Here is a 25,090-nt window from a genome sequence, read left to right on the forward strand (position 1 = left end):
GAAGCTCAGCAAAGGTTTTCTCTATCCAGCAAAGCTCTGAGTTAAATTTTCTATGGAGAATTTGAAGCTCTCCTGTAAGAGCTTACATGGTGTTAACAAGATATGAATAGAGCATAAGCTTTATTCCAAGAATATTGTATCAACAGTGTTGGAAAAGTATGTGCTGTTCCTACTGAGTTAATGTAGGAATATATGAATAGAACAAAAGAGAAATATGTAAGTCCAATTTTCTTATATTAAAATCTTTAATTTTGTGATATGCTATTATCTGAGTTGTATTTGAATCCGTCATAATGTCTGGCACAAAATAAGCATGTGACAATGCTTCTTAAATGAATAACCAGTTTTAGGGCTTTGGTGAAATTTATATGTATCTATTCACTACACTAAAAGAAGCAGTTTTTAAAACATTCTTCATTATTATTTAAATTTCTTCTTTTATGGTATAGATCTTAGGAAAATAACTAATTTATTTTTGTTCTATACAGACTTCACTTTTACTTTATTCTGGATAACTAAAAATTTCTAATCAAAGAACTATTTTAGAAGGGCAACTTAAGTGAAGAGGGAAAAGTCTTGACTCCCTTAAACTGTAATAACAGAAGTAGACATCAAATCTGTGCTCTTGATAATTAAAAGGTATTATAGCAGATATACAAAATTTCCTCAGATTCTAACTATAGCCTCTTCTGCCTTCTATTTTCAGTACATGCAATTGTGTGATGTCTTTTTCTCCCCTCTCTCAGATGGTCTCATAATTGATGGTGTCTTAAAGTTGAATATAGTTTTTCCGAATAGTAAGATGATACTTGCAATCTCTCACATCTGAAAATCAATGTATCTGCAGAAGTATATATGGATATATTTTTTTCTAAAACATTTGATCACTACCCACAAAATGTTATTATAATGGCAGTTTAGGGGTTAGTAGTCTTTAGATACTTATGATCAAATTTAAGTAATTTTCCTTGATCTAACTTCTTTCTACCAAAGTCATCTTTAAGAAAATCATAGATGTGTAGCAGTCTGCTTCTTCATTTACAGAAATCAAAGCATAAATACTAAATGTTAACACATTTTCTCTGATGTTTAAAGTTAGAAAGGGGGTCAAGACTTTTTCAAATGGTACTGTTTAAATAAAAACACTTTAATAGTTTGAAAAAGAACATTGAAAAGTACAGTTGAGTTTATAAATATGTCATATGATCTGTGATAAGTTCAAAGGAAAACAGAATCCAGGCAGTGAAAAAAATTAAACACATTTTCATATCTGGAAATCTAAGATCTTTCTCTATTGCAAAGTCAGGCAGCACAATTCCTCCCCAGCATCTACTGCCAAGTATGGCCCCTTTTTGAGCACTCATTTTTAGTTTAAACCCACAGAAAAGGAGTCAGTATTAGTACATAAAATTATAATAATTTCTCTCACAGTCTCTTCAACTTTTATTTCAATAAAACACAAACAAAAAATAAAAATAGATCAGAAATTTGATAATGGCCAACTTTAGGGCTTTTTTTTTTCCTGACAACTAAACCTAACAAACAATTCATAGATACTAGGCAACTTTCAACTGACGTTATTTCATTCTTCCCAGTTTTCACTAGCCATTAGACCAGAATTTATACTTGCTCAAAAACAATCTCACATCAACAGATACCGTACAAAAATCACTGAGGTCTGTACCATCATAAAAGTGTAAAGAGTAAGGCATAAATGTCAGCATTCTGGCACATTCTAAGGATGACAGCGAAAAATTAGGGCAGGGTATTTTTAAACCAATCGGCTTGTAAACCTACACCTGGTATATAAAGTTCTGGCTTACTCTGCCAACAGTCATCTGTCGCAGACGCTTCAAGAGAAGAGTTGCTGGGGGGGGAAACACATCAAGTGTAGAAGATGTGTTCAAAAATAGAAAATACTACCCTTGAACTTCACAGTTCTCTCTCCAAAGAAAGTTTTAGAAGTTTTAAGTCTGGAAACTGAGAAATAATTACTTTATGTGCTTTCCATTTGAGGTTAAGGTCTCTCCAATAAGAGTATTCATTACAAGGAATATGTAGAACAAGGCTAAAGACTGAAGCAAGAGGTAAGAAGAACTTCCACTAAATAGTGCAAACTTGATAACTTAATGTCTTAGTTGTCATGCCATTTTATTCTGAGATGATAGCTTACAAATCAGTTCCTGAAAATGGATTATGTCTACATAAAAAAAGTTACTTATTTTGAAACAAATCTTAAGTATCTGAATGCAAACTGAATAGTTTAAAAGGCCTACCTGACTTTGTCTTGTAGAAAAGTAAGGTTGAATTTAAGACAGCTCTGAAAGTTGTGACTCTAATCTTGAAACTTGCAGAAACATGTAAACTATACCAGCAAGGTTCTGAAATTCTGAATGGTAAACTGTATATTATTTACATAAGAAAAAGCGTGTATTATTACAGCATGGACAAGGTATCAGCAGTCGTAGTAAAAATCCATGATGAATCAATTTTTTCTGCACTTTGCCAGCAACTTGTATTATTTGTCTCAAGCTTGGGTTTTTCCAAATAAGACTTTCTTAGTATGATTAGCAGATGAAAAAATCAAACTATGGTTTGTTTTTTTCCATAAGATTATAATCATTCTCTTGGGAACATTTAAATAACTCTCCCTAATTAGATTTTCTACTTAGTTGTGAGGGGGTGGGGAACACAACACCCACACAAGTGGAAAGTAAAACATAAAACAAAAATGAAACTGAATGGCTAAGGGCAGGAAGGGAATAGGAGGATGTAAGAGAAAAAACAGGTTTCAAAGGCTGGTTACTTAAAAATTGGCTTCTATTAGAATTGTTATGAATACTTATGAAAATAAATAATTTCAGAACCTTGAACTGATTCTTCTATCCTTCCAACTCTCATCGTCTTAAATATCTAACAGCAGTTTTCAAGCTGAATAAATCAAAGCACATGGAAATTCAGTAGTTTACACTTAATGCATTCTGAGTTCTTCTGTCCTTGAATTTGTCCTCGAGCAACGGCATAGGTGGCAAGTAACATCCTGAGATGCCTGGCTTAAATGCAGGCCACCAACAAAAAACAAGCAGACTGCTTTTAGAAATAGTCTGCTACAGGATCTACTTTTTCATAAAAAAAAAAAAAAATGTAAAATTTAGAAAGCTCAATTGTTTAAAATAACCAAAATATAGTCCAGGTTTTCATTATAATATGTGTATGAATCTTAATTTCTATTATACAACTGATTATAAAACAATAATCTAACTTTTGCTCTTTCTCTCCGTCTCCTGATCTCTCTCCCTCTCTCTAGATCTCTCTTATGCTCTCCTTCTCCTTCTTTTTCCTTCTTCATCCCTTCCCAATAAACCCTTTCCCTTAAAAAAATAATCTAACTTTTATTAATTCATGAAACTTAACAATATAATCCTAGTATATAATATTTCAGGGGTAAGACACACAGACACAAGATAAAAATCAGTACTCTTTATTACTGGCTTTAATAAATAGTTCCTAAATTGAGTGACACAAAACACGTGACTATCAACAAAATTAAGTCACATGGCAACTGAAAGAGTAACAAAATTGGATTTTACAGTGTCTTCTACTAACCTGGAAAAAGATTTCTAATGACATTTTGCTTTTTCTTAACATCTACACACCAAACAAGAAACTCTTAAAATGCCATTGTAGAAAATGTAATTTCTGAGACCTAATACACCTCCAAGTTTTGCACATTCATATCTCTACAAACTATAAAGCAGTTTTGCATTATTCTGGATCATTTTACTTTCCTAATTTGTATTTTATAATGTTCAAAGTTTCAACAAGACACAGAATCAAGTAAGAACCATAATAAAGTTACTAAGCAAGCCAAACTTATATGTTTAGATGAACTGTACACACTTACCCTGAAGGTAACCGGACCAGCTACACCACGGAAAGAAAATTCTTCCTGTCTGAGAAGTGCTAATATAGTACAAGGTGCAACCGAGGGCGGTTCCAAAAGTCTTGAGTAAGGCCTATGCAAAAACAGTCCTGTGACGCACTGCCCACAGTGCTTCATTATGCTCTGTGCTACAGCCTTGCAAGCTCTGAACCAGTCACCAGTTGATAGAACGTGATCAATTGAAAACATTGGATGGTTAAGAGAAGGCAGATCTGTACCATCAGAACACTGTGCAACTGGCTCTGCCAGGAAAAAAGAAACCTCTACAATAACAACTAAAAATATGCCTTTTCTTGTGGTGTTTTTAGGCTTGTCAGTGTGCTTGTGATGTATGCACTTTCCTGTACAAATACTGTATTTCAATACAAAATAAAAAAGGTGAGGTTATGGCTGCCAGGGCTGGCGGAAAGCGGATGGTGAGTTATTGCTCAATGAGTATAGTTTCAGTTTCAGAAGAGTTCTAGAGGTGCAGGGTGTAGATGGTTGCATAACAATGCCAATGTACTCAATGTCACCAACCTGTACACTGAAAAAGTTACAATGGTCCCTTTTATTCTGTGTATATTTTATCACAGTTCAATTTAAAAATTAGCTCACTTAAGGCCCATGAGCATATGTGAAAGCGGGGTCAACAGAATGTTCATCGAGAGTGGTGTTTATATTTATTTTTTCTTCAAAATTTTCTTTATTTTTTGGTAAACATTAACAAGACCAGGCCATATAATCCAAAACAAACAACAGAAATTAATTTTTATTTTTTACAACTTGGAAAAACATTCCTTTCCTGTTAGATATAACAGCAGTCAAACTGCCACGAAGAAAATCTAAACCTGAGGAGCTTGAAGGCAATGCGCTAACACCATGTGGCAGGGCCTGAGAGATAAGCCAGGACCTGGGCTACTGGAAGCTTTATCACAGAGCACATAGCTAAGCCACACTTATGTAAATAAATGTTTACATTAGCTTTCTTTCCACTGTGACCTGAAACCTTAACCCAGGCAATATTTCAGCAAACTCTGAAAGGGCATTCTCTATTAAAACCCATAAAAAGTTTTAAGTTGCTTTCTTAAAAAAAAAAAAAAAGTCACCAACAAATTATCCAAATTTGGTATCTACCAACTGTGAAATTTTTGGCAGTTATCTGATTTTAATGAGAAGATTCATAACAAAATATTCCCTTAAGAGCACAACCTATGATATCTAATTAATAATGGAAGCTCATAGGCAGAAAAGGGGGTACAGTTTGATTATATTTCTGTACTTTTTAAGTGTGAAAACTTTCAAAATGCCCTTTAACTTATTACTACAGGTTGCAATGACAGACATTTTAAATATCACTTTGAAAGATGTCTCACAGATAAATCACCTTCAGCAACAATGAACATTGGAGTCACCATGTTCCACAACCATTCCAGAGGGCTATTTGCAAATACTATTATTAAAAGCCCTAGAAATGCACATTCCTTTTTTTTGTGTGTGAGTTATTTATTTATTTAAAAGTCAGAGTTACACAGAGAGAGGAGAGGCAGAGAGAGAGAAAGAGAGAGGTCTTCCATCCACTGGTTCACTCCCCAGTGGCTGCAACGGCCAGAGCTGAGCCAATCCAAAGCCAGGAGCCAGGAGTTTCCTCCTGGTCTCCCATGTGGGTGCAGGGGTCCAAGGACTTGGACTATCATCTACTGCTTTCCCAGGCCATAGCAGAGAGCTGGATTGGAAGTGGAGAAGCCAGGACTCGAACTGGCGCCCATATAGGGTGCTGGTACTGCAGGCTGCAGCCTTACCCACTACACCACGGCACTGGCCCCACACATCCCCTTTAACACAATTTTGTGCCAGAATAAGATGGTCCACAATGTTTTAGTTACAAGGATGAAAACGGAAGATTTGCTTTATACTGGGAAACCATCTAAATGTCAGTCCTAAAAGTTCATTAATGGCGGAGGCTGGCGCTGTGGCACAGCAGGTTAACACCCTGGCCTGGAAGCGCTGGCATCCCATATGGGCACTGGTTCGAGACCCAGCTGCTCCTCTTCCAATCCAGCTCTCTGCTATGGCCTGCGAAAGCAGTTAGAAGATGGCCCAAGTGCTTGGGCCCCTGCACCCATGTGGGAGACCAGGAAGCTCCTGGCTCCTGGCTTCGGATCAGCAAAGTTCCGGCCACTGCGGCAAACTGGGGAATGAACCAGCAGATGGAAGACCTCTTTCTCTCTCTCTCTCTGCCTCTCCTTCTCTCTCTGTGTAACTCTGACTTTCAAATAAATAAATAAATCTTAAAAAAAAAAAATTCATGCCGGCGCTGTGGCTCACTAGGCTAATCCTCTGCCTGCGGCGGCGGCACACCAGGTTCTAGTGCCAGTCAGGGCTCCAGATTCTGTCCCGGTTGCCCCTCTTCCAGTCCAGCTCTCTGCTGTGGCCCAGGAGTGCAGTGGAGGATGGCCCAAGTGCTTGGGCCCTGCACCCCATGGGAGACCAGGAGAAGCACCTGGCTCCTGCCTTCGGATCAGCGTGGTGCGCCGGCCACAGCGGCCATTGGAGGGTGAACCAATGGCAAAAGGAAGACCTTTCTCTCTGTCTCTCTCTCTCACTGTCCACTCTGCCTGTCAAAAAAAAAAAAAAAAAAAAGTTCATTAATGGGGCTGACGCTGTGGTGTAGCGGGTAAAGCATCCCATACGGGTGCTGATTCACGTCCCAGCTGTTCCACTTCTGACCCAGCTCTCTGCTGTGGCCTGGGAAAGCAGTGGAAGATGGCCCAAGTCCTTGGGCCCCTGCACCCATGTGGGAGACCCAGAGGAAGCTCCTGGCTTCAGATCAGGCAGCTCTGGCCATTACAGCCATTTGGATAGTAGACCAGTGGATGAAAGACTTCTCTCTCTGTAACTCTGCCTTTCAAATAAATAAATAAATAAATCTTTTTAAAAAAAAGTTCATCAATGCAGGACTGGGAATTGTAATATTCATACATAAAATTATATAGCTGTTGAAAGTGGTTATTATAAATAGCTAAAATGCATCATGTTTACTATATACCTGATAGTTCTAAGCACTTTACACACCTTGTCTTGGAGAAACAACCCTAGAAGGCGCATGTTATTATTATTCTCATTTTAGAGATGAGTCAATTAAGGGTTATAGTTGGCCAGTGGCAGAAATGGACTCAAACGTCGATCTGACTCCAGAATCTACACCTGTCAATCACTGTACTACCCCAGATACCAGTATTTACAGACACATTGATATGCCCTTTTTCTACCACTGAGGGAAAAGTTACAACTATCTATAGCAAGAGTGCAATTTGGGGAGGAAAAATGCTTATGTAACAGGTTAATGTTTGTCTGTCCTGCTGGTCTGGTACTGGAAAGTAGAGAAGAGAAGGAACATGGGTGTCCCACCCTACCTATAAAGGACTTCTTCATCCTTTTAATTTAACTCAGAAACTGCGTATGAAGTTACACTTCTGAAGGTGGAATGCTGCAGCTGTCAGGGTATCCTTCCTGGAGGAATTACATTTAGTGAGCACTTAAGTAACATTTATCAAGCACTGTTCTTACTTTGCCAGAGACCTGGAAGCAAGCAACGGCCCCTTACACATGTTCTGACTCAGCCAGAACACCCTCAAGAGGACGTTATTACATACTTTTCCCTTTTTTAAGGAGCCTAAAGTCTGGAAAAGTCAAGTTCCTTATTAATCAGCTGACTTACATACATGAGTTGGAACACTTCTTTTAACTATACCATGCCGTCTCTAGGTAATAATAAACAAGTAACATGTTCATGAGAGGGCCTGAAAGGGCTACAACTAAAGAGTGTTTTGAAAACATGCCACAGGGGAGGAACAAGGACACAAGCAAGGCAGTGAACAAGACACCAAATTCTGTGTCAAACAGCTCTGGGATAGATTTTTTGATTTGAGGAAGGGCTAACAAGAATCCAGAAGTGAAGACACAGTCTTTAGTAGCACCATGGACCTTCAACTCTTTACAGGACTGGGCCTTGCTGCCTTGGAGTTCCTTTAATCATTGTCATAGAAAGAAATCACTCACTTGGTCCCTGCCTTTAAACTCTAGATCTGAAATTCACTTGCCAACAAACAGAGAACTCACACAGGACTAACACATTTGGGAGACAATTTTTCTCCTAAAGGTGAACTTGGATGTCCTCATCAATGGAGAAAAGAATATCCAGTTGTACTTCTGAATAACTAGCTAGATCTTTTCAGATACTGTCAGTTATTCAATCTACTTGAAAAGCTAAACACTGTATTTTGCAATCAATAAGTTTCTCAGAAATTCCAAATAATTTAAAAAAATGACAGAAAATCAAATCTGTCACTTGAAACCTTAATGACTTACACTTTTTTTTTTAATCTTTAATACTGGGACAAGAGTGTAAAGGGAATAAAGATATTGTATCAATTAAAAGCTGTAAAAAAGCCTCATCATAAAGCCACATAAAACCTATAGTAAGGATAGACACTTCTCAATAATCCAATCCAAGATTTAACTACCAATCATAATCAGGTTACCATAATCCAATTATCATTCCAAACATGGAATGTACATTTAAACTTACATCTGAAATTGAATGACACCACAGGAAGTTATTCCAAACAAAGCAATGACGCCATATAAGGAAGACAATTCAGTAGGAGGAGAGATGCAAAGTTCTCTAAACTGACTCGCAAAAACTTGTTCCTGCTAACTGATGCATGATGTAAACAGAAAGATGACTGCTCCAAGTAGGTGCAGGACCATTCTAGGTATCTGATTTCCCTTCAAACTTCCCTGAAGAAGACAACAGTAAACTGCCTTTAACATTGTTGACTGTTCAAAACAGAACTGAAGCAAGGTACTATAATTATATGAATATGGTTTAAAATGTGTAAATAAGGAGTAGAAACACATAACATGATGATAAATCCTCCTGAAAATGAATAGCAAATGAGGACTTTCTTTAAGATTTTATCACTTAAAAATCACTGCAAAAATGTATCCCCAGTAGGTAAGTCAATTAAATTGATTGCTGTGTGTATTTATAAATTTTTTTTATTTGACAGATAGAGTTAGACAGTGAGAGAGACAGAGAGAAAGGTCTTCTTTCCATTGGTTCACCCCCCAAATGGCTGCTACGGTCAGCACGCTGAGCTGATCTGAAGCCAGGAGCCAGGTGCTTCCTCCTGGTCTCCCACATGGGTGCAGGCGCCCAAGCACTTGGGCCATCTTCCACTGCCTTCCCGGGCCACAGCAAAGAGCTGGGACTAGAATATGAGCAGCCGGGACTAGAACCCGGTGCCCAAATAGGATGCCGGCGCCGCAGGTGGAGGCAAGTGAGCCATGGCACCGGCCCCTGCTGTGTGTATTTAAGAAGCTAATTAGTATAAATGAAACATAAGGGGCTGGCACCTTGGTGCAGTAGGTTAATCCTCCACCTGCAGTGCCAGCGTCCCTTATGGGCACCGGTTCAACTCCTAGCTCCTCCTCTTCCAATCCAGCTCTCTGCTATGGCCTGGGAAAGCAGTAGAAGATGGCCCAAGTCCTTGGGCTCCTGCACCCACCTGAGAGACCTGGAAGAAGCTCCTAGCTCCTGGCTTCAGATGGGAGCAGCTCCAGCCATGGCAGCTACTGGGGAGTGAATCAATGGACAGAAGACCTTTCTCTCTGTCTCTCCCTCTCATTGTCTGTAACTCTACCTCTCAAATAAAAGTTTTTAAAAAAAAAAAATCTTTAAAAATAAATTGAAACACAAGCATCACAGAAAGTGGAAACACATTTTTTTTTTTAAAGATTTATTTAACTCTCACGTGGGTGCAGGGGCCCAAACACTTGGGCCATCTTTCCCAGGTGTATTAGCAGGGACAGGATTGAAAGTAGAGCAGCCAGGACACTAACCAGCCCCATATGTAATGCCAAGGGTGCCTATGGCAGCTTAACCAGTTACATCACAACACCAGCCCCCCTCGTTTCATTTAGGAATATAGTTACAGAAGTCTTAAATCAGTAATAAACTAAATTCAACAGTACAATACAATTACCTAACATGACTAAATCAAATATATTCCAACAATCAATTAGTAGTCACCATAGAGTAATAATAGGCTCAAAGGTCACAGTATTTTCTAAATTTTCTGTAATAAATGTCTTACTGTTTCATATAAGAATTATTTCTTAAAACTTACATGTATTCTTATACTTTAAAACATATCTGTTCAGTACTGCTACTATTCCTTTGGAAGAAAAGGACACGGTGTATGTTAAGTCATGTATGAAGGTGAACTGAAAATAATGTACAGTGGCAAAACAGTATCTCACTATTTTTTTCTACATAGTAGTCTCTTCATTTTATAGCTGGGAGGGTAAACTAATTAGTAAGATACACAAACTAATTAAACAGTAACACTACAGACTAGTCATAATATATAACTGAAGAGTCATGTACAAATTAAAGTTCCACATACTCAGAGACTTAACCACATTGGTTTAAAGAAACCTTTTAAAGTTTGGAGGGGAAGGTTGCATTTAGGCTGCTCGCAAAAAAATCTGGGGAAAAATATATTTCCAATATATATTCACCATTAAAATCTTTTTATAGTCTTTGCAAATCAAGAAAAAAACAGCCAATCAGCAGAGAAGATAAAATCAATTATTTTTAAAATTAATTAATTATGGGAGGGGGAGGTATTTCTCATCTGTTTCTTTTTTTCTTTCTTTTTTTTTTTTTTTTTTTTTTTTTGACAGGCAGAGTGGACAGTGAGAGAGAGAGACAGAGAGAAAGGTCTTCCTTTGCTGCTGCTTCACAGCCACCGCGCTGATCTGAAGCCAGGAGCCAGGTGCTTCTCCTGGTCTCCCATGGGGTGCAGGGCCCAAGCACTTGGGCCATCCTCCACTGCCCTCCTGGGCCACAACAGAGAGCTGGCCTGGAAGAGGGGCAACTGGGTCAGAATCCGGCGCCCTGACCGGGACTAGAACCCGGTGTGCCGGCACCGCAAGGTGGAGGATTAGCCTAGTGAGCCGTGGCGTCGGCTCTCTCATCTGTTTCTTAATTCCCCAAATGCCTGCAACACCCAGGATTGGGCTGGGTCAAATCTGGGAGCCAGGAATTCAATACAGGACCTCAGTCATGGGTGGTAGGGACCCAACTACTCGAATCATCATCTGCTGACTCCCAGGATGCACATCAGTATAAAGTTGAATCAGAAGACAGCCAGGGCTCAAATCCAGGCACTCATAGGGGATGCAGGCACCTCAAGTGGCAACTTGACCACTATGCTAAATGCTAGGACTAATTTTTTGAAATCTATGATGATTCACAGGATCTGTGCATGCTGTTACATTAGAGAGGATTTAAAAAGTGAGTCAGATAGGGGAGCTTTATTTTCTCACACAATTTGAGTGAAATTAACTGTTGGTAGCTCAATATGGAATAATTATATATCCCAAGCCTCTAAGAAATCCCTCACCCTCACTGCCCCTGTTACTTTAAGCACCCTCAATGATTATCGCAGGTATGCTAGGGTCAGATCCTATTTTCTAGCACTTGGTGCTCAGAACAAAACTGTTGGTCAGAATTTGGCATAATGCTTGACTTCTCCTTATACCCTATCTTTTTAACTTTAAGAAAGATACAAGATATAACCAAACATTCTGTTTTTATCTCCAAATCCGAGGGATCATAAAATACTACTTAAGGGGCCGGCGCTGTGGCCCAGTGGGTTAACGCCGTGACCTGAAGCGCCACCATCCCATACGGGTGCCGGTTCAAGACCCAGCTGCTCCACTTCCGATCCAGCTCTCTGCTATGGCCTGGGAAAGCAGTAGAAGATGGCCTAAATGCTTGGGCCCCTGCACCCACATGGGAGACCCAGAAGAAGCTCCTGGCTCCTGGCTTCGGATTGGCACAGCTCCAGCCGTTGTGGCCAACTGGGGAGTGAACCATCGGATGGAAGACCTTTCTCTCTCTCTGCCTCTCCTCTCTCTGTGTAACTTTCAAAAAAATAAATATTTTTTAAAAATACTACTTAAACATAACTTTTTAAGTGCATTACTTAGGGCCACAGCCTGCGGCACCAGCATTCCATATGGGCACTAGTTCAAGTCCCAGCTGCTCTACTTTCTACACAGCTCCCTGTTAATGTGCCTTGGAAAGCAGCAGAGGATGTCACAAGTCCTTGGGCCCCTGCAACTACACGGGAGACTCAAAAGAAGCTCCTGGCTCCTGGCTTCGGCCTGGCACAGCCCAGTCATTGCAGCCATTTGGGGAGTGAACCAGTGAATGGAAGATCTCTCTGTAAAAATGCCTTTCAAATAAATAAATATTTTAAAACAAATGCATTACTGGGCCGGCGCCGTGGCTCACTAGGCTAATCCTCCACCTTGCAACGCTGGCACGCCAGGTTCTAGTCCCGGTCAGGGTGCCGGATTCTGCCCTAGTTGCCCCTCTTCCAGGCCAGCTCTCTGCCGTGGCCAGGGAGTGCAGTGGAGGATGGCCCAAGTGCTTGGGCCCTGCACCCCATGGGAGACCAGGAGAAGCACCTGGCTCCTGCCATCGGATCAGCGCAGTGCACCGGCCGCAGTGCGCTGACTGCGGCGGCCATTGGAGGGTGTACCAACGGCAAAAGGAAGACCTTTCTCTCTGTGTCTCTCTCTCTCACTGTCCACTCTGCCTGTCAAAAAAAAAAAAAAAAAAAATGCATTACTTAATTGAACCTACCACAGGACAGCATCATGTTGAAAAGCACAAAATTAGCTTTAACAGAAGGTAATAGAAGATATGAAGATTAGCATTTATTAAATAACTACTATTTAATCAGCACTGTTTGCTGTTTTATATATTATCTTTTTTCATCTTAATAATCCAGGAAACAGGAGGACACTTAGGATAGTATACTGTTGGCATCTTCCCAAACATAATTATTTAAAACAGTAAGTGAAATAAAACACAAACACCAAGACAGAACATATTCTTTGTTTAAAAAAAGATTTATTTATTTATTTGAAAGGCAGAGTTATAGAGAGAGAGGAAGAGAGACAGAGATATCTTCCATCTGCTGGTTCACTCCCCAAATGGTTGCAATGGTCAGAGCTGGGTCTATCAGAAGCCAGGAGCCAAGAGCTTCCTCCAGGTCTCCTACATGGGTGCAGGGGCCCATGAACTTGGGCCATCCTTCACGGCTTTCCCAGGCTATAAGCATAGTTGGATTGAACTGGAGCAGCTGGGACATGAATCAGTGCCCATATGGGATGGCACACTGCAGATGGAGGCTTAACCTACTCCACACAGTGCTGACCCAAGACAAATAAATTTCAACTTACTCAAGAAAACTGATAATTTTTTTCTATTACAACACTTTGAATCTGTGCCTAACCTTAACTCCAAATGGCAGGCCATTTGCAGTAAGCAAGGTGAAATGGCTGTTGGAAACAAGGCTGTGGCAGATATAAGGGAAACAGGAAGGATCTTGTGGGCACCCCAAGCTACTTCCACTTACTTACAAAAAGGAAGTTACCAAACAAATTAAGCAACCCCCAAGCAATCTCTAGACAACTTTGTAATCTACTATCAGCACCTTGAAAACGAGGAAGAGACATACATAATGAAAACCCTGACAAAATGGAATTTAAGTTTGTAAGAGAAGGGTGTCATACTTGATTTGAATTTTATAGGTTAATGGTTTAAGCAACTCTGAGAGTTAACTCATGGGGCCAGAGTTGTGGCGTAGCGAGTTAAGTTACTGCCTGTGAAACCAACATCCCATAAGGGCATGGGTTCAAATGCCACCTGCTGCTCTACTTCTGATCCAACTCCCTGATAATGCTCCTGGAAAAGCAGCAGAAGATGGCCCAAGTGTTTGGGCCCCTGCAACCATGTGAGAGAATTGGGATGAAGCTGCTGGCTCCTGGCTTTGGCCTGCCCAGCCTCTGCCAATGCAGCCATTTAGGGAGTGAACTTAATGGATGGAAGATCTCTCTCACTCTCTCTCTCTCTCTCTCTGTAACTCTTTCTAATAACTAACTAACTAAATAAATAAATAAATCTGGGGGAAAAAAAAAGTACCTCATACAAGAAAGGTAATTTTGACAAGTAGCACTAGGCCATAGTAGAGATAAGTCTGCCACCTGCTGACAGAAAAACTGAACTGTATATACTTTCCTGATGGTGAGAAAAATATAAAACCTACAGGGCAAGATTTTATATATCTACATTTCAAATAAACTGTTAGAAAATGTAAATTGCAACTTCTAATTTAAAAAAAAATTATGTGAAATCTGGATTATTTTAAAAGTAAAAAATCGGGGGCTGGTGCTGTGGCTTAGTGGGTAGGCCGCTGCCTGTAGCACCAGCATCCCATATGGATGCCAGTTCAATCCCAGCTGATCCACTTCCGATCCAGATCCCTGCTAATGTGCCTGGGAAAGCAGCAGAAGATGCTACACCCATGTGGGAGACCTGAAGCTCCTGGCTTCTGCCTCGCCCAGCCCTGGCTATTGCAGCCATTTGGGGAATGAACCTGCAGATGGAAGATCTCTGTGTCTTTCTTTCTCTTTTCAAATAAATAATTCTTTAAAAAAAAAAAGTAAATATGGAAATCATTTAACAAAATCATATAGGGAATCTTCAAAGAACTATGAAAATTAAGAACACAAAACACTTTGCAAAAATTATAAAGTCCTACAGGTTCATTTCAGCTCTGTTATCCAGGTCTTTCCTGTCTTCCTCTTTCTACTGCTAGTTTACGGGCTCATTGTCTTTAACCCTGGATGCTCCCCACTTAGTGTGTGCTCGGCTCATCTACCAGTTTCATCCTACTGAAGTGTACTCCAGCTTCTATCACTTACATAAAACACAACACGCTGGGCCAGCGTTGTGATGTACAGGGTAAGCCACTGTTCTAACTGCCTTCAAACAAATAAAATAAATCTTAAAATACATACACAAACACACACCACATACAGCACTCAAGGACTCTTCAGCAAAATACAGTTAATATAATAAAGATGTGTGGCGCGGAGATTTGGTGCAGTGGCTGAAATGATGCTTGGGAGACCTGCACCCCATACTGGAATGCCTGGGTCTGAGTTCTAGCTCTGCTCTCCTCTCTGGATCCCAGCTTCCAGCTGATGCATACCCTGGGAGGCAGCAGGTGATGACTTAAGTAGCTGGGGCCCTGCCACTTTATGTTCCCAGCTCGTGGTTTGGCCCAGGCCAGTCGCTGCTATTACAGGCATTCGGAGAGTTAACCAGTAAATAAGAGACCATTCATTCATTCATTCTCTCTCTCTCTCTCTCTCTCTGCCTTTCAAGAAAAACAAAACATTTCACAATGTAGTCCCAACACACTTTTTAAAAATCTTATTTGCAAAAAAAGTTGATTAAAAAATATAAAATTATTCATAATTATTTTAAAAGGTACGTGGGGGGTCAGTACTGTGGCATAACAGATAAAGCCGCCACCTGCAGTGCTGGCATCCCAATAGGTGCTGGTTCGAATCCCGGCTGCTCCACTTCCGAACCAGTTCTCTGCTATGGCCTGGGAAAGCAGTAGAAGATGGCCCAAGTCCTTGGGCCCCTGCACCTGCGTGTTAGATCCAGAAGAAGCTCCTGGCTTCGGATTGGCACAGCTCCAGCCGTTGTGGCCAACTGGGAAGTGAACCAGTAGATGGAAGACCTCTCTCTCTCTCCCTCCTTCCCTTTTCTTCTCTGTGTAACTCTGACTTACAAATAAATAAATCTTAAAAAAAAAAAAAAAGTACAAAATGTTAAAGCAAAGAAAGGTTGAAGTCCTCTTTTCCAGTTTCATCTGTCCACTGTCACCAGTAACGATTATAAACAGCTTCTAATGTATTTTTTATAAAGATTTACTTATTTATTTCAAAGGCAGAGGTACAGAGAAGGAGAGACAGAGACAGACAGAGGCGGATCTTCCATTCTGTGGTTTATTCCCTAAATGCCACAATGGCCAGGACAGGGTCAGGCCAAAGCCAGGAGCTTCATCCAGATCTCCCAGATGGGTGCAGGGGCCCAGGTAGTTTGGCCATCTTCCACTGCTCTCTGAGGCACTAATATTAGCAGGGAGCTGAATCAAGGTGGAGCAGCAGGATTTCAAACTAGCACCTATATGGGATACTGGTATTGCAGGCAGTGGTTTAATCTACTATGCCATAACACCAACCCCCAAAATAAAATTTTTTAAAAAAATTTCCAATAGGCAGGCATTGTGGCACAGCAGGTGAAACCACCATATGGGATGCTAGTTTGAGACCCAGCTGCTCCACTTCCAACACAGCTTGCTGCTAATGGCCTGGAAAAAGCAACTGAAGATGACCCATGCAAGTGTTGGAGCCCCTGCCTCTCATGTGAGAGACCCAGATGAGGCACCTGACTCCTGGCTTTGGTCTGGCCCAGCCTGGCCCAGCCCTGGCCGTTGCAGTCACTTGCAGGGGAGTGAACCAGCAGATGGAAGATCTCCCTCTCTCTGTAACTCTTTCAAAAATACATACATAAATCTTTAAAACAGAATTTCCAGGACAAATACATGTGTATGAGAGAACACCACTGTCTTACAACTTGCTTTTTGTTCCCAGCCACTATCTTTTGATCTATTAAAAATGCTAACTCATACACATTTACTTTGTTTTTAGCAGCTGCAAAATATTTTAGAGTACAAATGCACAATGATTTATTTAAACAATATACACTGCCTTCAGCAGAGTAAATGAAAGTGCCCATTTTCCTACATCCTCGTCACCACTGTTCTCTTCACATAGCCATGGCCTAGCAGTTCCAATTTTGCCTTTGTGTGTAAGAAACTGCAAGCTTCAGGACGTGGAGAATTTGAACTTTGCTGGGGTAAGCATTTCAATTCGTTACTTCAGGAGTTCTCAAACTTTCAAACAGATCAAAATCACTCCAACGGCTTGCTAAATCACATCATGGGACCCACGGGCTTCTAATTTATGGGGTGGGCCTAGGTAACTTGCATATCCAACAAGTTTCCCAGATATGCTGAGACCACTGGTCTGGGACCACTCTTTGAGAACCCCCAGTGTAAAACACTAGCACATGGGACCATAAACTTGAAAACAAGGTTCTGCCCTTCTCTGCCTATCGTTACTTCTCCCTACATAACCAGCTTTTATAGGTCTTAGCCAGGTTGTACAAAATTGTTCTTTTATGCCTACTCCAACCCCTCAATTAATGGCTAGTGTGGAGAATCTATGGAAAGAAGGTAAAGGGGGGCCGGCACTGTGGCATAGTGGGTAAAGCTGCTGCCTGCAGTGCCGGCATCCCATATGGGCACTGGTTTGAGTAGTCCTGGCTGCTCCACTTCCCATTCAGCTTCCTGCTAATGGCCTGGGATGGCAGTAGAAGATGGCCCAAGTGCTTGGGCCCCAGTACCATGTGGGAGACCCAGAAAAAGCTCCTGGCTCCTGCCTTCAGACTGGCCCAGCCCTGGCCACTGCGGTCATCTGGGGAGTGAACCAGAAGATGAAAGACCTTTCTTTCTTTCTCTCTCTGCCTCTGCCTCTCTGTAACTCTGCTTTTCAAATAAATTAAAAAAAAAAAAAATCTTAAAAAAAAAAGTAAAGGCATCCAAAGATGTAACAGCTTTTGGCTAGAAAAATAGTTTTGGATAAATTTGACATATTAGTATCCATTCAAACGTGGCCTTGTTACATAGAGTCACAACAAAAGGAATAAGAAAAATACTCAGAAATCTAACAGAGTCTAGAAGTAACTGTTTCTAGCTAACACAAAAACGGCTCATTAGGTAAGAGATCAAACCTTCCATTAAATTTGAAAAAGTGGTTAGCTTGTGGCATGAGAGTAATACCCAGGAAACAGGTGACAAATATAATTTGAAAGAACAAAGTCATTGGGGCACGCCCTGGCCTGAAGCGCCGCCATCCCATACGGGCGCTGGTTTGAGACCCGGCTGCTCCTCTTCCAATCCAGCTCTCTGCTATATCCTGGGAAAGCAGTAGAAGATGGCCCAAGTGCTTGGGCCCCTGCACCCATGTGGGAGACCGGGAAGAACCTCCTGGCTCCTGCCTTCAGATTAGCACAGCTCCAGCCGTTGCAGCCATCTGGGGAGTGAACCATCGGACGGAAGACTTCTCTCTCTCTGCTTCTCCTCTCTCTGTGTAACTCTGACTTTCAAATAAATAAGTAAATCTTAAAAAAAAAAAAAAAGAAAAGAAAAGCTATGTATTTTTTTTAAAAAAAATAAAGAGCAAAGTCATATGCTTGTTACAAACAGTTCCATATTTGAAAATCTGAGGATTCAAGATGATCTTTGATACATGCTTTGCCAATGTTAAAGTATTTCCCTTGTTTTACAATATATTTACAACACACTTATTCATTGAAAGTACTGGTAGAATGCTAGGGTTTTTTTTAAAAATATTTTATTTATTTTAAAGGCAGAGTTACAGAGACAAAGTGAGAGAGACAGAGGTCTCTTCCATCTGCTGGTTCACTCCCCAAACAGTTGCAACAGCCAGGGCTGGGCCAACCCAGAACCAGGAGTTTCATCCAGGTCTCCCATGTGGGTGGTGGCAGCCCAAGTAGTTGGGCCATCTTGGGCTGTTTTTCCATGAGTACTGCAAGGAACCGGCTACGCTACAGTGCTGGCCTCAGAACTCTTAGTTTTGAAGCTCAATGGGACACAATGGGAAATAGTTTCTAAATCTCACTAGAATATGTTGAAGGCGGTGGCCATGGCTCAAGAATTACTTAAAATCTAGATGTTTCACATGGGAGTGAATACACCTTCATTCTTGGGGTGGACAGAAGAAAAAAGCTATTCTGAGTTTGTGTTCTCTACTGCTATATACAAGCACCTAATTATCAAACTCTCTCTCCTTCTTTCTTACTATAGAATCTCAACTTTGCTGGAGGATGGTAATGTGCTCAACCAAAGAAAAAAAGCTGATCTTCACTTCTGGTAGGGTGGCGATACTACAGTTCTCCCCAACACCTCTAAGCACAATCCTGCTCTGCTAAAATAGCTCCTCCTTGCTTCCTCTCTTCTGCTGCCTGGAATGTGGGCATGTTGGCCAGGGCTACAACAGACATCCCATGACCGTGAGAAAAACCAAGAAAATGGCAGAGAGCTCTGTGGGGCAGGTGTTGTGGCGCAGCGGGTAAAGCTGGCGGCGTGTAACACTAGAATCCCACATAGGCTCCAGTTCATGTAACGGCTGCTCCACTTCTGATCCTCTCTGCTAATGACCTGGGAAAGCAGCAGAAGATGGCCCAAGTGTTTGGGCCTCTGCCATCCACATGGGAGACCTGGAAGAAGCTGCAGCCATCTGGGGAGTGAACCGATGGAAAATTCTCTGTCTCTCCCTCTCTCTGTCATTCTTTCAAATAAATAAATAAATCTTTTAAGTTTCACAAAACAAATCAAGAATTCAATACAGGCCTTGAGCCCTGAAAGGTCATGAATCACAATTCTGACATATATTAGGTAAAAGATGTAGAGATTTTAAAAGCCTGAGAAAGCAATGGGGATGGCCCAAGTACCGGGTCCCTGATAACGGTATGGGGAACCAGGGTGGCTTCAGCCTGTCCCAGCCCCTGCTGTGACAGCCATTTGAGGAGTGAACAAGTGAATGGAAAATCTCTCTCTCCCTCTTGCTCTGTCACTCTGCCTCACAAATGAATAAAGTAGTCTTGGATTATAACTCAAACTGTAAAATAAATATCTGTGAATATATAAATAGGACTGCCTAAGTAAATACACAGGGGGAAACAAACTTCCCATGCAGAACTCCAAATAATGAATGTAGGTATTTCACCATTAACTAAGTGTGGACTTCTCATTGGCCCTTCCTGACAGACAGCACAGCATGGAAGACAGGAGAAGGGGAGCAACGCTGGAGAAACCTGACAAACACCATCTCAGCCAGGTGATCAAGGCTAAATTTGTAAGCCATGCAATAACCGCATGTCCTCGTGGTATTACATGATGAAAATAACACTTAACCTGCAATCTTCCTCCCCAAAATCTCTAACTCCAGTTAATCATGAGAAAAACTTTAGACAAATTTCAACAACAAGACATTCCACAAAATACTTGACCACAACAACTTAGAAGTGTCAAAGAACTATGCAAGGGAAGCCTGGCTGTCACAGCCAGGAGGAGATAAGGAGACATGGTGACTCAGTGTGAGGTGCGACCCTGCAGGGGATCCCAGGGCTAAGTAACACAAAGAAACTTGAATTGAGTATGGGCATTTAATAATGTCTCAATACTTGTTTATTAATTGTAATTAATGTACATTAATGTGAGGTGTTACTAACAGAGGACATTTTGGTGAGATATGTGAAAACTTTGTAGTGCAAATTTAAAACTGTTCTAAAATACAAAGTTTATTTAAGGGCCAAAGTTTTAGCTCAGCAGGTTAAACCTCCACCTGCAATGCCAGCATCCCATATAAACACCAGTTTGAGTCCTGGCTACTCTATTTCCGATCCAATTCCCTGCAAATATGCCTGGGAAAGCAGCAGAAAATGGCCCAAGTACTTGGGCCACTGCACCCATAGGGAGACCCCAGTGGAGTTCCTGGCTGCTGGTAGGCTTGGCCCAGCCCAGGCCACTGTGGTTATCTGAAATGAACCAGAGAATGCAAGATTTCTCTCTCTCCCTCTGCTCTCTCTCTGTAACTGACTTTCAGGTAATTAAATAAACCTTCATAAAATTTTTTTGACTTAAAAATTACCATGGGAATGGATGTCTGACCTAGTGGTTAAGACCTGGGTTTAAGTTTCAGCTCTGGTTCCTAATTTCAGCTTCCTCTCTGTGCACACTCGAGGAGGCAACAGGGGCTGGATCAAATGGTTGGGTCCTTGTCGCCCATTTGGGAGACCTGGATTGAATTCCTGGCTCCTGGCTGGCGCCGTGGCTCAATAGGCTAATCCTCCGCCTTGCAGCGCTGGCACACCGGGTTCTAGTCCCGGTCAGGGCGCCGGATTCTGTCCCAGTTGCCCCTTTTCCAGGCCAGCTCTCTGCTATGGCCTGGGAGTGCAGTGGAGGATGGCCCAAGTGCTTGGGCCCTGCACCCGCATGGGAGACCAGGAGAAGCCTTCGAATCACCTGGCTCCTGGCTTCGGATCAGCACGATGCACCAGCCGCAGTGCGCCAGCCGCGGCGGCCATTGGAGGGTGTACCAACGGCAAAAGGAAGACCTTTCTCTCTGTCTCTCTCTCTCTCACTGTCTACTCTGCCTGTTAAAAATAAAAAAAATTAAAAAATAAATAAATAAAAAGAATTCCTGGCTCCTAGTCCTGGCCACTGCAGGCATTTAGATAGGTGCTTTCTCTGTTTGCCTCTGTGTCTCTGCCTCTTGACTATGATAAAATAATTAGTAATCTTAAAGAGATTCTGTGTGCAAGGAAGAGCAATCTACCTAAAGTACCCAAGTAACAGAGCAGAAAGTTGTTACATAACCTCAGAGAACACAGAAAAGGATGAAAAATTAAGACTTGGAGGACAGGAAACAGTCAAGTTCAGTAAATGTCTCCTCTTATCTCTTACGCCCTGGACATTTCTAGCGCGGCTTCTGACCGACTTCCTCTGCGTGCTTGGCTCGCTGCTTACAGGACATTTCAGCTGCAGCATGAGCAGCCTGCTAGCAACTCCCCCAAGTCTCCCCATCAGAGATACTCGGAAGACAAAGCCTCATTCTGAGGAAGTCATCTGCTTTCCTGGACAGCTGCAGGCAGGCCCATCTTGGGGAGGTGGCTACCTGTGGTTCTACCAGCTCTGACCAGTTTGCTCAGATTCCATGCATTTGTGCAGATTTTCTGAGGGAGGAGGGTGGGGGTTGAGCAGGGCATCCCACCTGAAACATGGCTACTACACAAAGAGAAGCAGGACTGGAGCCCAGGTCTCTGACTCCACTCAAATACCTACCCCACTTGAAGATGCAACCTCCTAAAGCCATAAAGCTCTTTTTATCTTTTGCACTGAAAAGTACCAGCAGCCACATAAAGGTTACAATCTTAAACTAAAACAACGTATATGTGTATATACATAAAGACTTGTATCTGGCCAGTCTTGTGGCATAAGGGGTTAAGCCACAGCATCCCATATGGGTGCTGGTTGGAGTCCCAGCTGCTCCATTTCTGATCCAGCTCCCTGCTAATGCGCCTGGGAAGGCAGCAGAAGATGGCCCAAGTGTTTGGGACCCTGCACCCACATGGGAGATCTGGATGAAACTACTGGCTCCTGCCTTCAGCCTGGCTCAGCCCCGGCCACTGAGGCAATTTGGGGAATGAAACGGCAGATGGATGATCTCGCTCTCTCCCTCTCTCTGTAACTCTGCCTTTCACATAAATGAATAAAAACATTTATTCATTTATGTGAAGGGCAGAGTTACAGAGAGAGGGAGAGAGAGAGAGAGAGAGTTCACTTTCCAAATGGCTGCAATGGCCGGAGCTGGGCCAATTGGAAGCCAGGAGTCAGGAGCTTTCCCTGGGTCTCTCACACAGGTGCAGGGGCCCAAGGACTTGGGCCATCTTCTACTGCCTTCCCAGGCCATAGCAGAGAGCTGGATCAGAAGTGGAGCAGCCAGGACTCGAACTGGCACCCACATGGGATGCTAGCCACTGGCACTGCAAGAGGCAGTTGCACTCCCTATTGCACTGTGTGGGCCCCAATAAATAAATCTTTTGAAAAAAATTCTGTAAACAGGACATGAACATGAAAAAATGAAGACTTCTGAGACAAAAACACTGCTGTGGAGAAAACGGGTTATATCAACCCAAAAATAAATTATTTCAAAACCTAGAAAAACTAGTGGCATAGGAGATACGTGAGAATTATCCTCTTATTCTCCTAATTATGTTAACATATTCCTGTATTCAACCTAGGTCCACTATCAACCAGCAGGACAAACGTGCATCAGTGTGAACAGATTCCAAGTACGATAACCTACAACGATATTTCTCAGTAGAGGAGCAGATTCTCAACTTATCTAACACAAGCACAGGAGTCCACCCAGGACCACGAACCCCAGTAACTAAGTTACCGGAGTCCGATACGATCAAATAACGAAACGGAACAGCCCCAACTGCGACGAACAAATGACTCATAACACATTTCAAATACACACTCTGCAAAGAACAGGAAACGCATTTCCCCCGACATCTCAAACATTTATGGAGGAGCTTCGGAGGAAAAAATAAACACAAAGGTACATCTTGGGAGTTCGAGAGGACGAACACTCAGACACAAGACGCACTCCTGTCGCCGGGCATCACTGGAGATGGCACTCACTCAGGGCAGGGCCGGCGACCACCACGCAGCGCGCCGCAGCGAGCCGGGCACCCGCCAGGACCCGCACCACGCGGTCGTCCGTCTCCGAGTCAACGGAGCCCCCACAAAGGCCTCGGGCATCCGAGTGCCGCCACCGGGGACCGAGCCCGGGCCCCCCGGCCCGCGGGGAGGCCGAGTCCCCCGAGCCGTGCGCCCTCGTCCGGCTCCCCTCAGCATCCCGGCAGCGGCCCGGCGTCCGCGCGCGAGGCCGAAGCGACGGCCCCGCAGCTCCCTCCAACGCTCTCGGCGCGCTAAGCCCCCGCACTCACCATCTCGATGATCTTGGTCTTCCGGCCCGTCTTCCTCTTCAAGGTGAATATGTACTGGGCCAGCACCACCCCCGCCAGCAGGGCGCACACGCTGGCGCTGGCTACCGCGCCCACCCTCGCCACGGCCGCGCGGTCCATGGGCCAGGCCCGCGGGCGCCTCCCGCCCGGAAAACAACAGGCCACTCACAGGCTCCGCGAACCTCGCAGGCGCGGGACCCGGGGGAGAAGCCCGCGCCGCCACGCCCCGCCCCGCCGCGCGAGCCCCGCCCCCAAGGCCGCACCCACGAGCGCCGAGGGGCGGGGACGGGGAAAGGCCCGGGAGGGGCGTGGCCTGCGCCGCAGTCCAGGCCCGAGGCCGGGCCAGACCCTGGGTCGGAGGAACCGCTGCGTTGACCGTCTCTCTCTGCTAAAGAGGACGAGGCAGTGGTTCCCACGATCCCCGGTCCGGGACGAACCTGATTTCTACTGAGAACCCCTCAGACAGGGTCCTGGCCCTGCGCTCCTCCGCCGCTCTGGACTACAAGCCCCAGAAGGCGCCGCGGCGCAGTGCCCGCCTTGCGCAGTGGCGTCGGTTGTAAGGCGCTATGACTACAGGCGGAGAGGGCTGGAGCAGGGCGCTGAGGGACCCGCCGCGGCTGTGGCTGTCCTGCTGTATCCCGCTCGCCGCCTGCCCAGTCATTTGCTTCTGTTAGGGAACAATCCTGCAGACTGGAGTTGCTGCCATAGGGCCACCTGCCCCTAAGCTGGATCCTCTCGTCTAATGCCAGACTGGTGGAAGAAAGCAGTTTTTTGCTATGCGCAGAACGAGTCTCACTACTAATACTCAATTTCTGAACCCCGCAGGGGATTACAGGTAGTGAGTCTTTGAGTTCAAAGTTGGGGGTGAGCCGTGCGTGATCAGTTAGTGTGTGTGCCTGCCTTTGGTTGGTTGGTTATAGGCTCCCATTCAGCATGTCCAGTTAGATATTGCGTATTATACAGTGTCCATTGTATAATGGAAAGACAGCCCCTTCACATTCATCCCATCAGTTTTTGTCCAAACTTTCACCCAGGCCTCTCAATTTATGTTCCTACTTGCAGACTTCACTGAGACCCCAGCAATAGTGTTTGCTTGGATAATGCCAGGTAGGGGACGTATGCCCTGTAGTACGCCTAACTCATTCACAGAAAATATTTAGGTAAATAAAAACAACTTTTTCCCACATACCCTCTCTTTTCAGTTTTCATAGAAACTTCTACCTTAATTCTATCAACTTTAACACCTTTAATTTCCGTTCATCTAATGGAACCCCAGTTAGGGCTTTGCCAGTGGACTTCAGAACCACAGCCCATGGAACTTCTCTCTCTGTCTAGGAGTCCCAGGAACTTCTCCACCCCACAGTCATTTTAACCTGGGAGATCTCTGTGTCTTTCTGCCTTTCAAGTACATTTTAAATAAAGAAAAAAATTCAAAACGAGCACTGGGGATGAAGGATGAGACTCCAGAAGTCAGAGAGAACTTTCCAGTCTGTAATGGTTAACAGGAATGGGAAGGAAATTGAGAGGAGAAAGGGACAGGGGTG

General features: G+C 43.2%; 1 protein-coding gene and 1 long non-coding RNA gene across 11 annotated transcripts in view; one reads left to right on the forward strand and one right to left on the reverse strand.

Annotated features, from left to right (window-relative positions):
• The window catches only part of NT5C3A (5'-nucleotidase, cytosolic IIIA), a 42,883-nt gene extending 19,070 nt beyond the window's left edge, over nucleotides 1-23,813 (reverse strand). For 3 of the 10 annotated variants that reach the window (XM_089315029.1, XM_051852751.3, XM_089315026.1), the window contains exon 1: nucleotides 3,905-3,942. Coding sequence is in view for 1 of the 10 variants with exons in the window: in XM_051852752.3 (XP_051708712.2) it covers nucleotides 23,529-23,666 (138 nt within the window). In the remaining 9 variants the exon portion in view is untranslated. 10 annotated transcript variants of the gene reach the window in all.
• LOC127492663 (uncharacterized) lies at nucleotides 1,817-19,343 on the forward strand. The gene is made up of 2 exons (XR_007922339.3): nucleotides 1,817-2,087; nucleotides 18,817-19,343. It is a non-coding gene; the product is annotated as an uncharacterized LOC127492663 (long non-coding RNA).
• Nucleotides 23,814-25,090: the final 1,277 nt, after the last annotated feature.

Source organism: Oryctolagus cuniculus, chromosome 16 (assembly GCF_051225735.1).
Source record: "Oryctolagus cuniculus isolate XC-2025 breed Fujian yellow rabbit chromosome 16, ASM5122573v1, whole genome shotgun sequence".
Lineage (NCBI taxonomy): Eukaryota > Metazoa > Chordata > Mammalia > Lagomorpha > Leporidae > Oryctolagus > Oryctolagus cuniculus.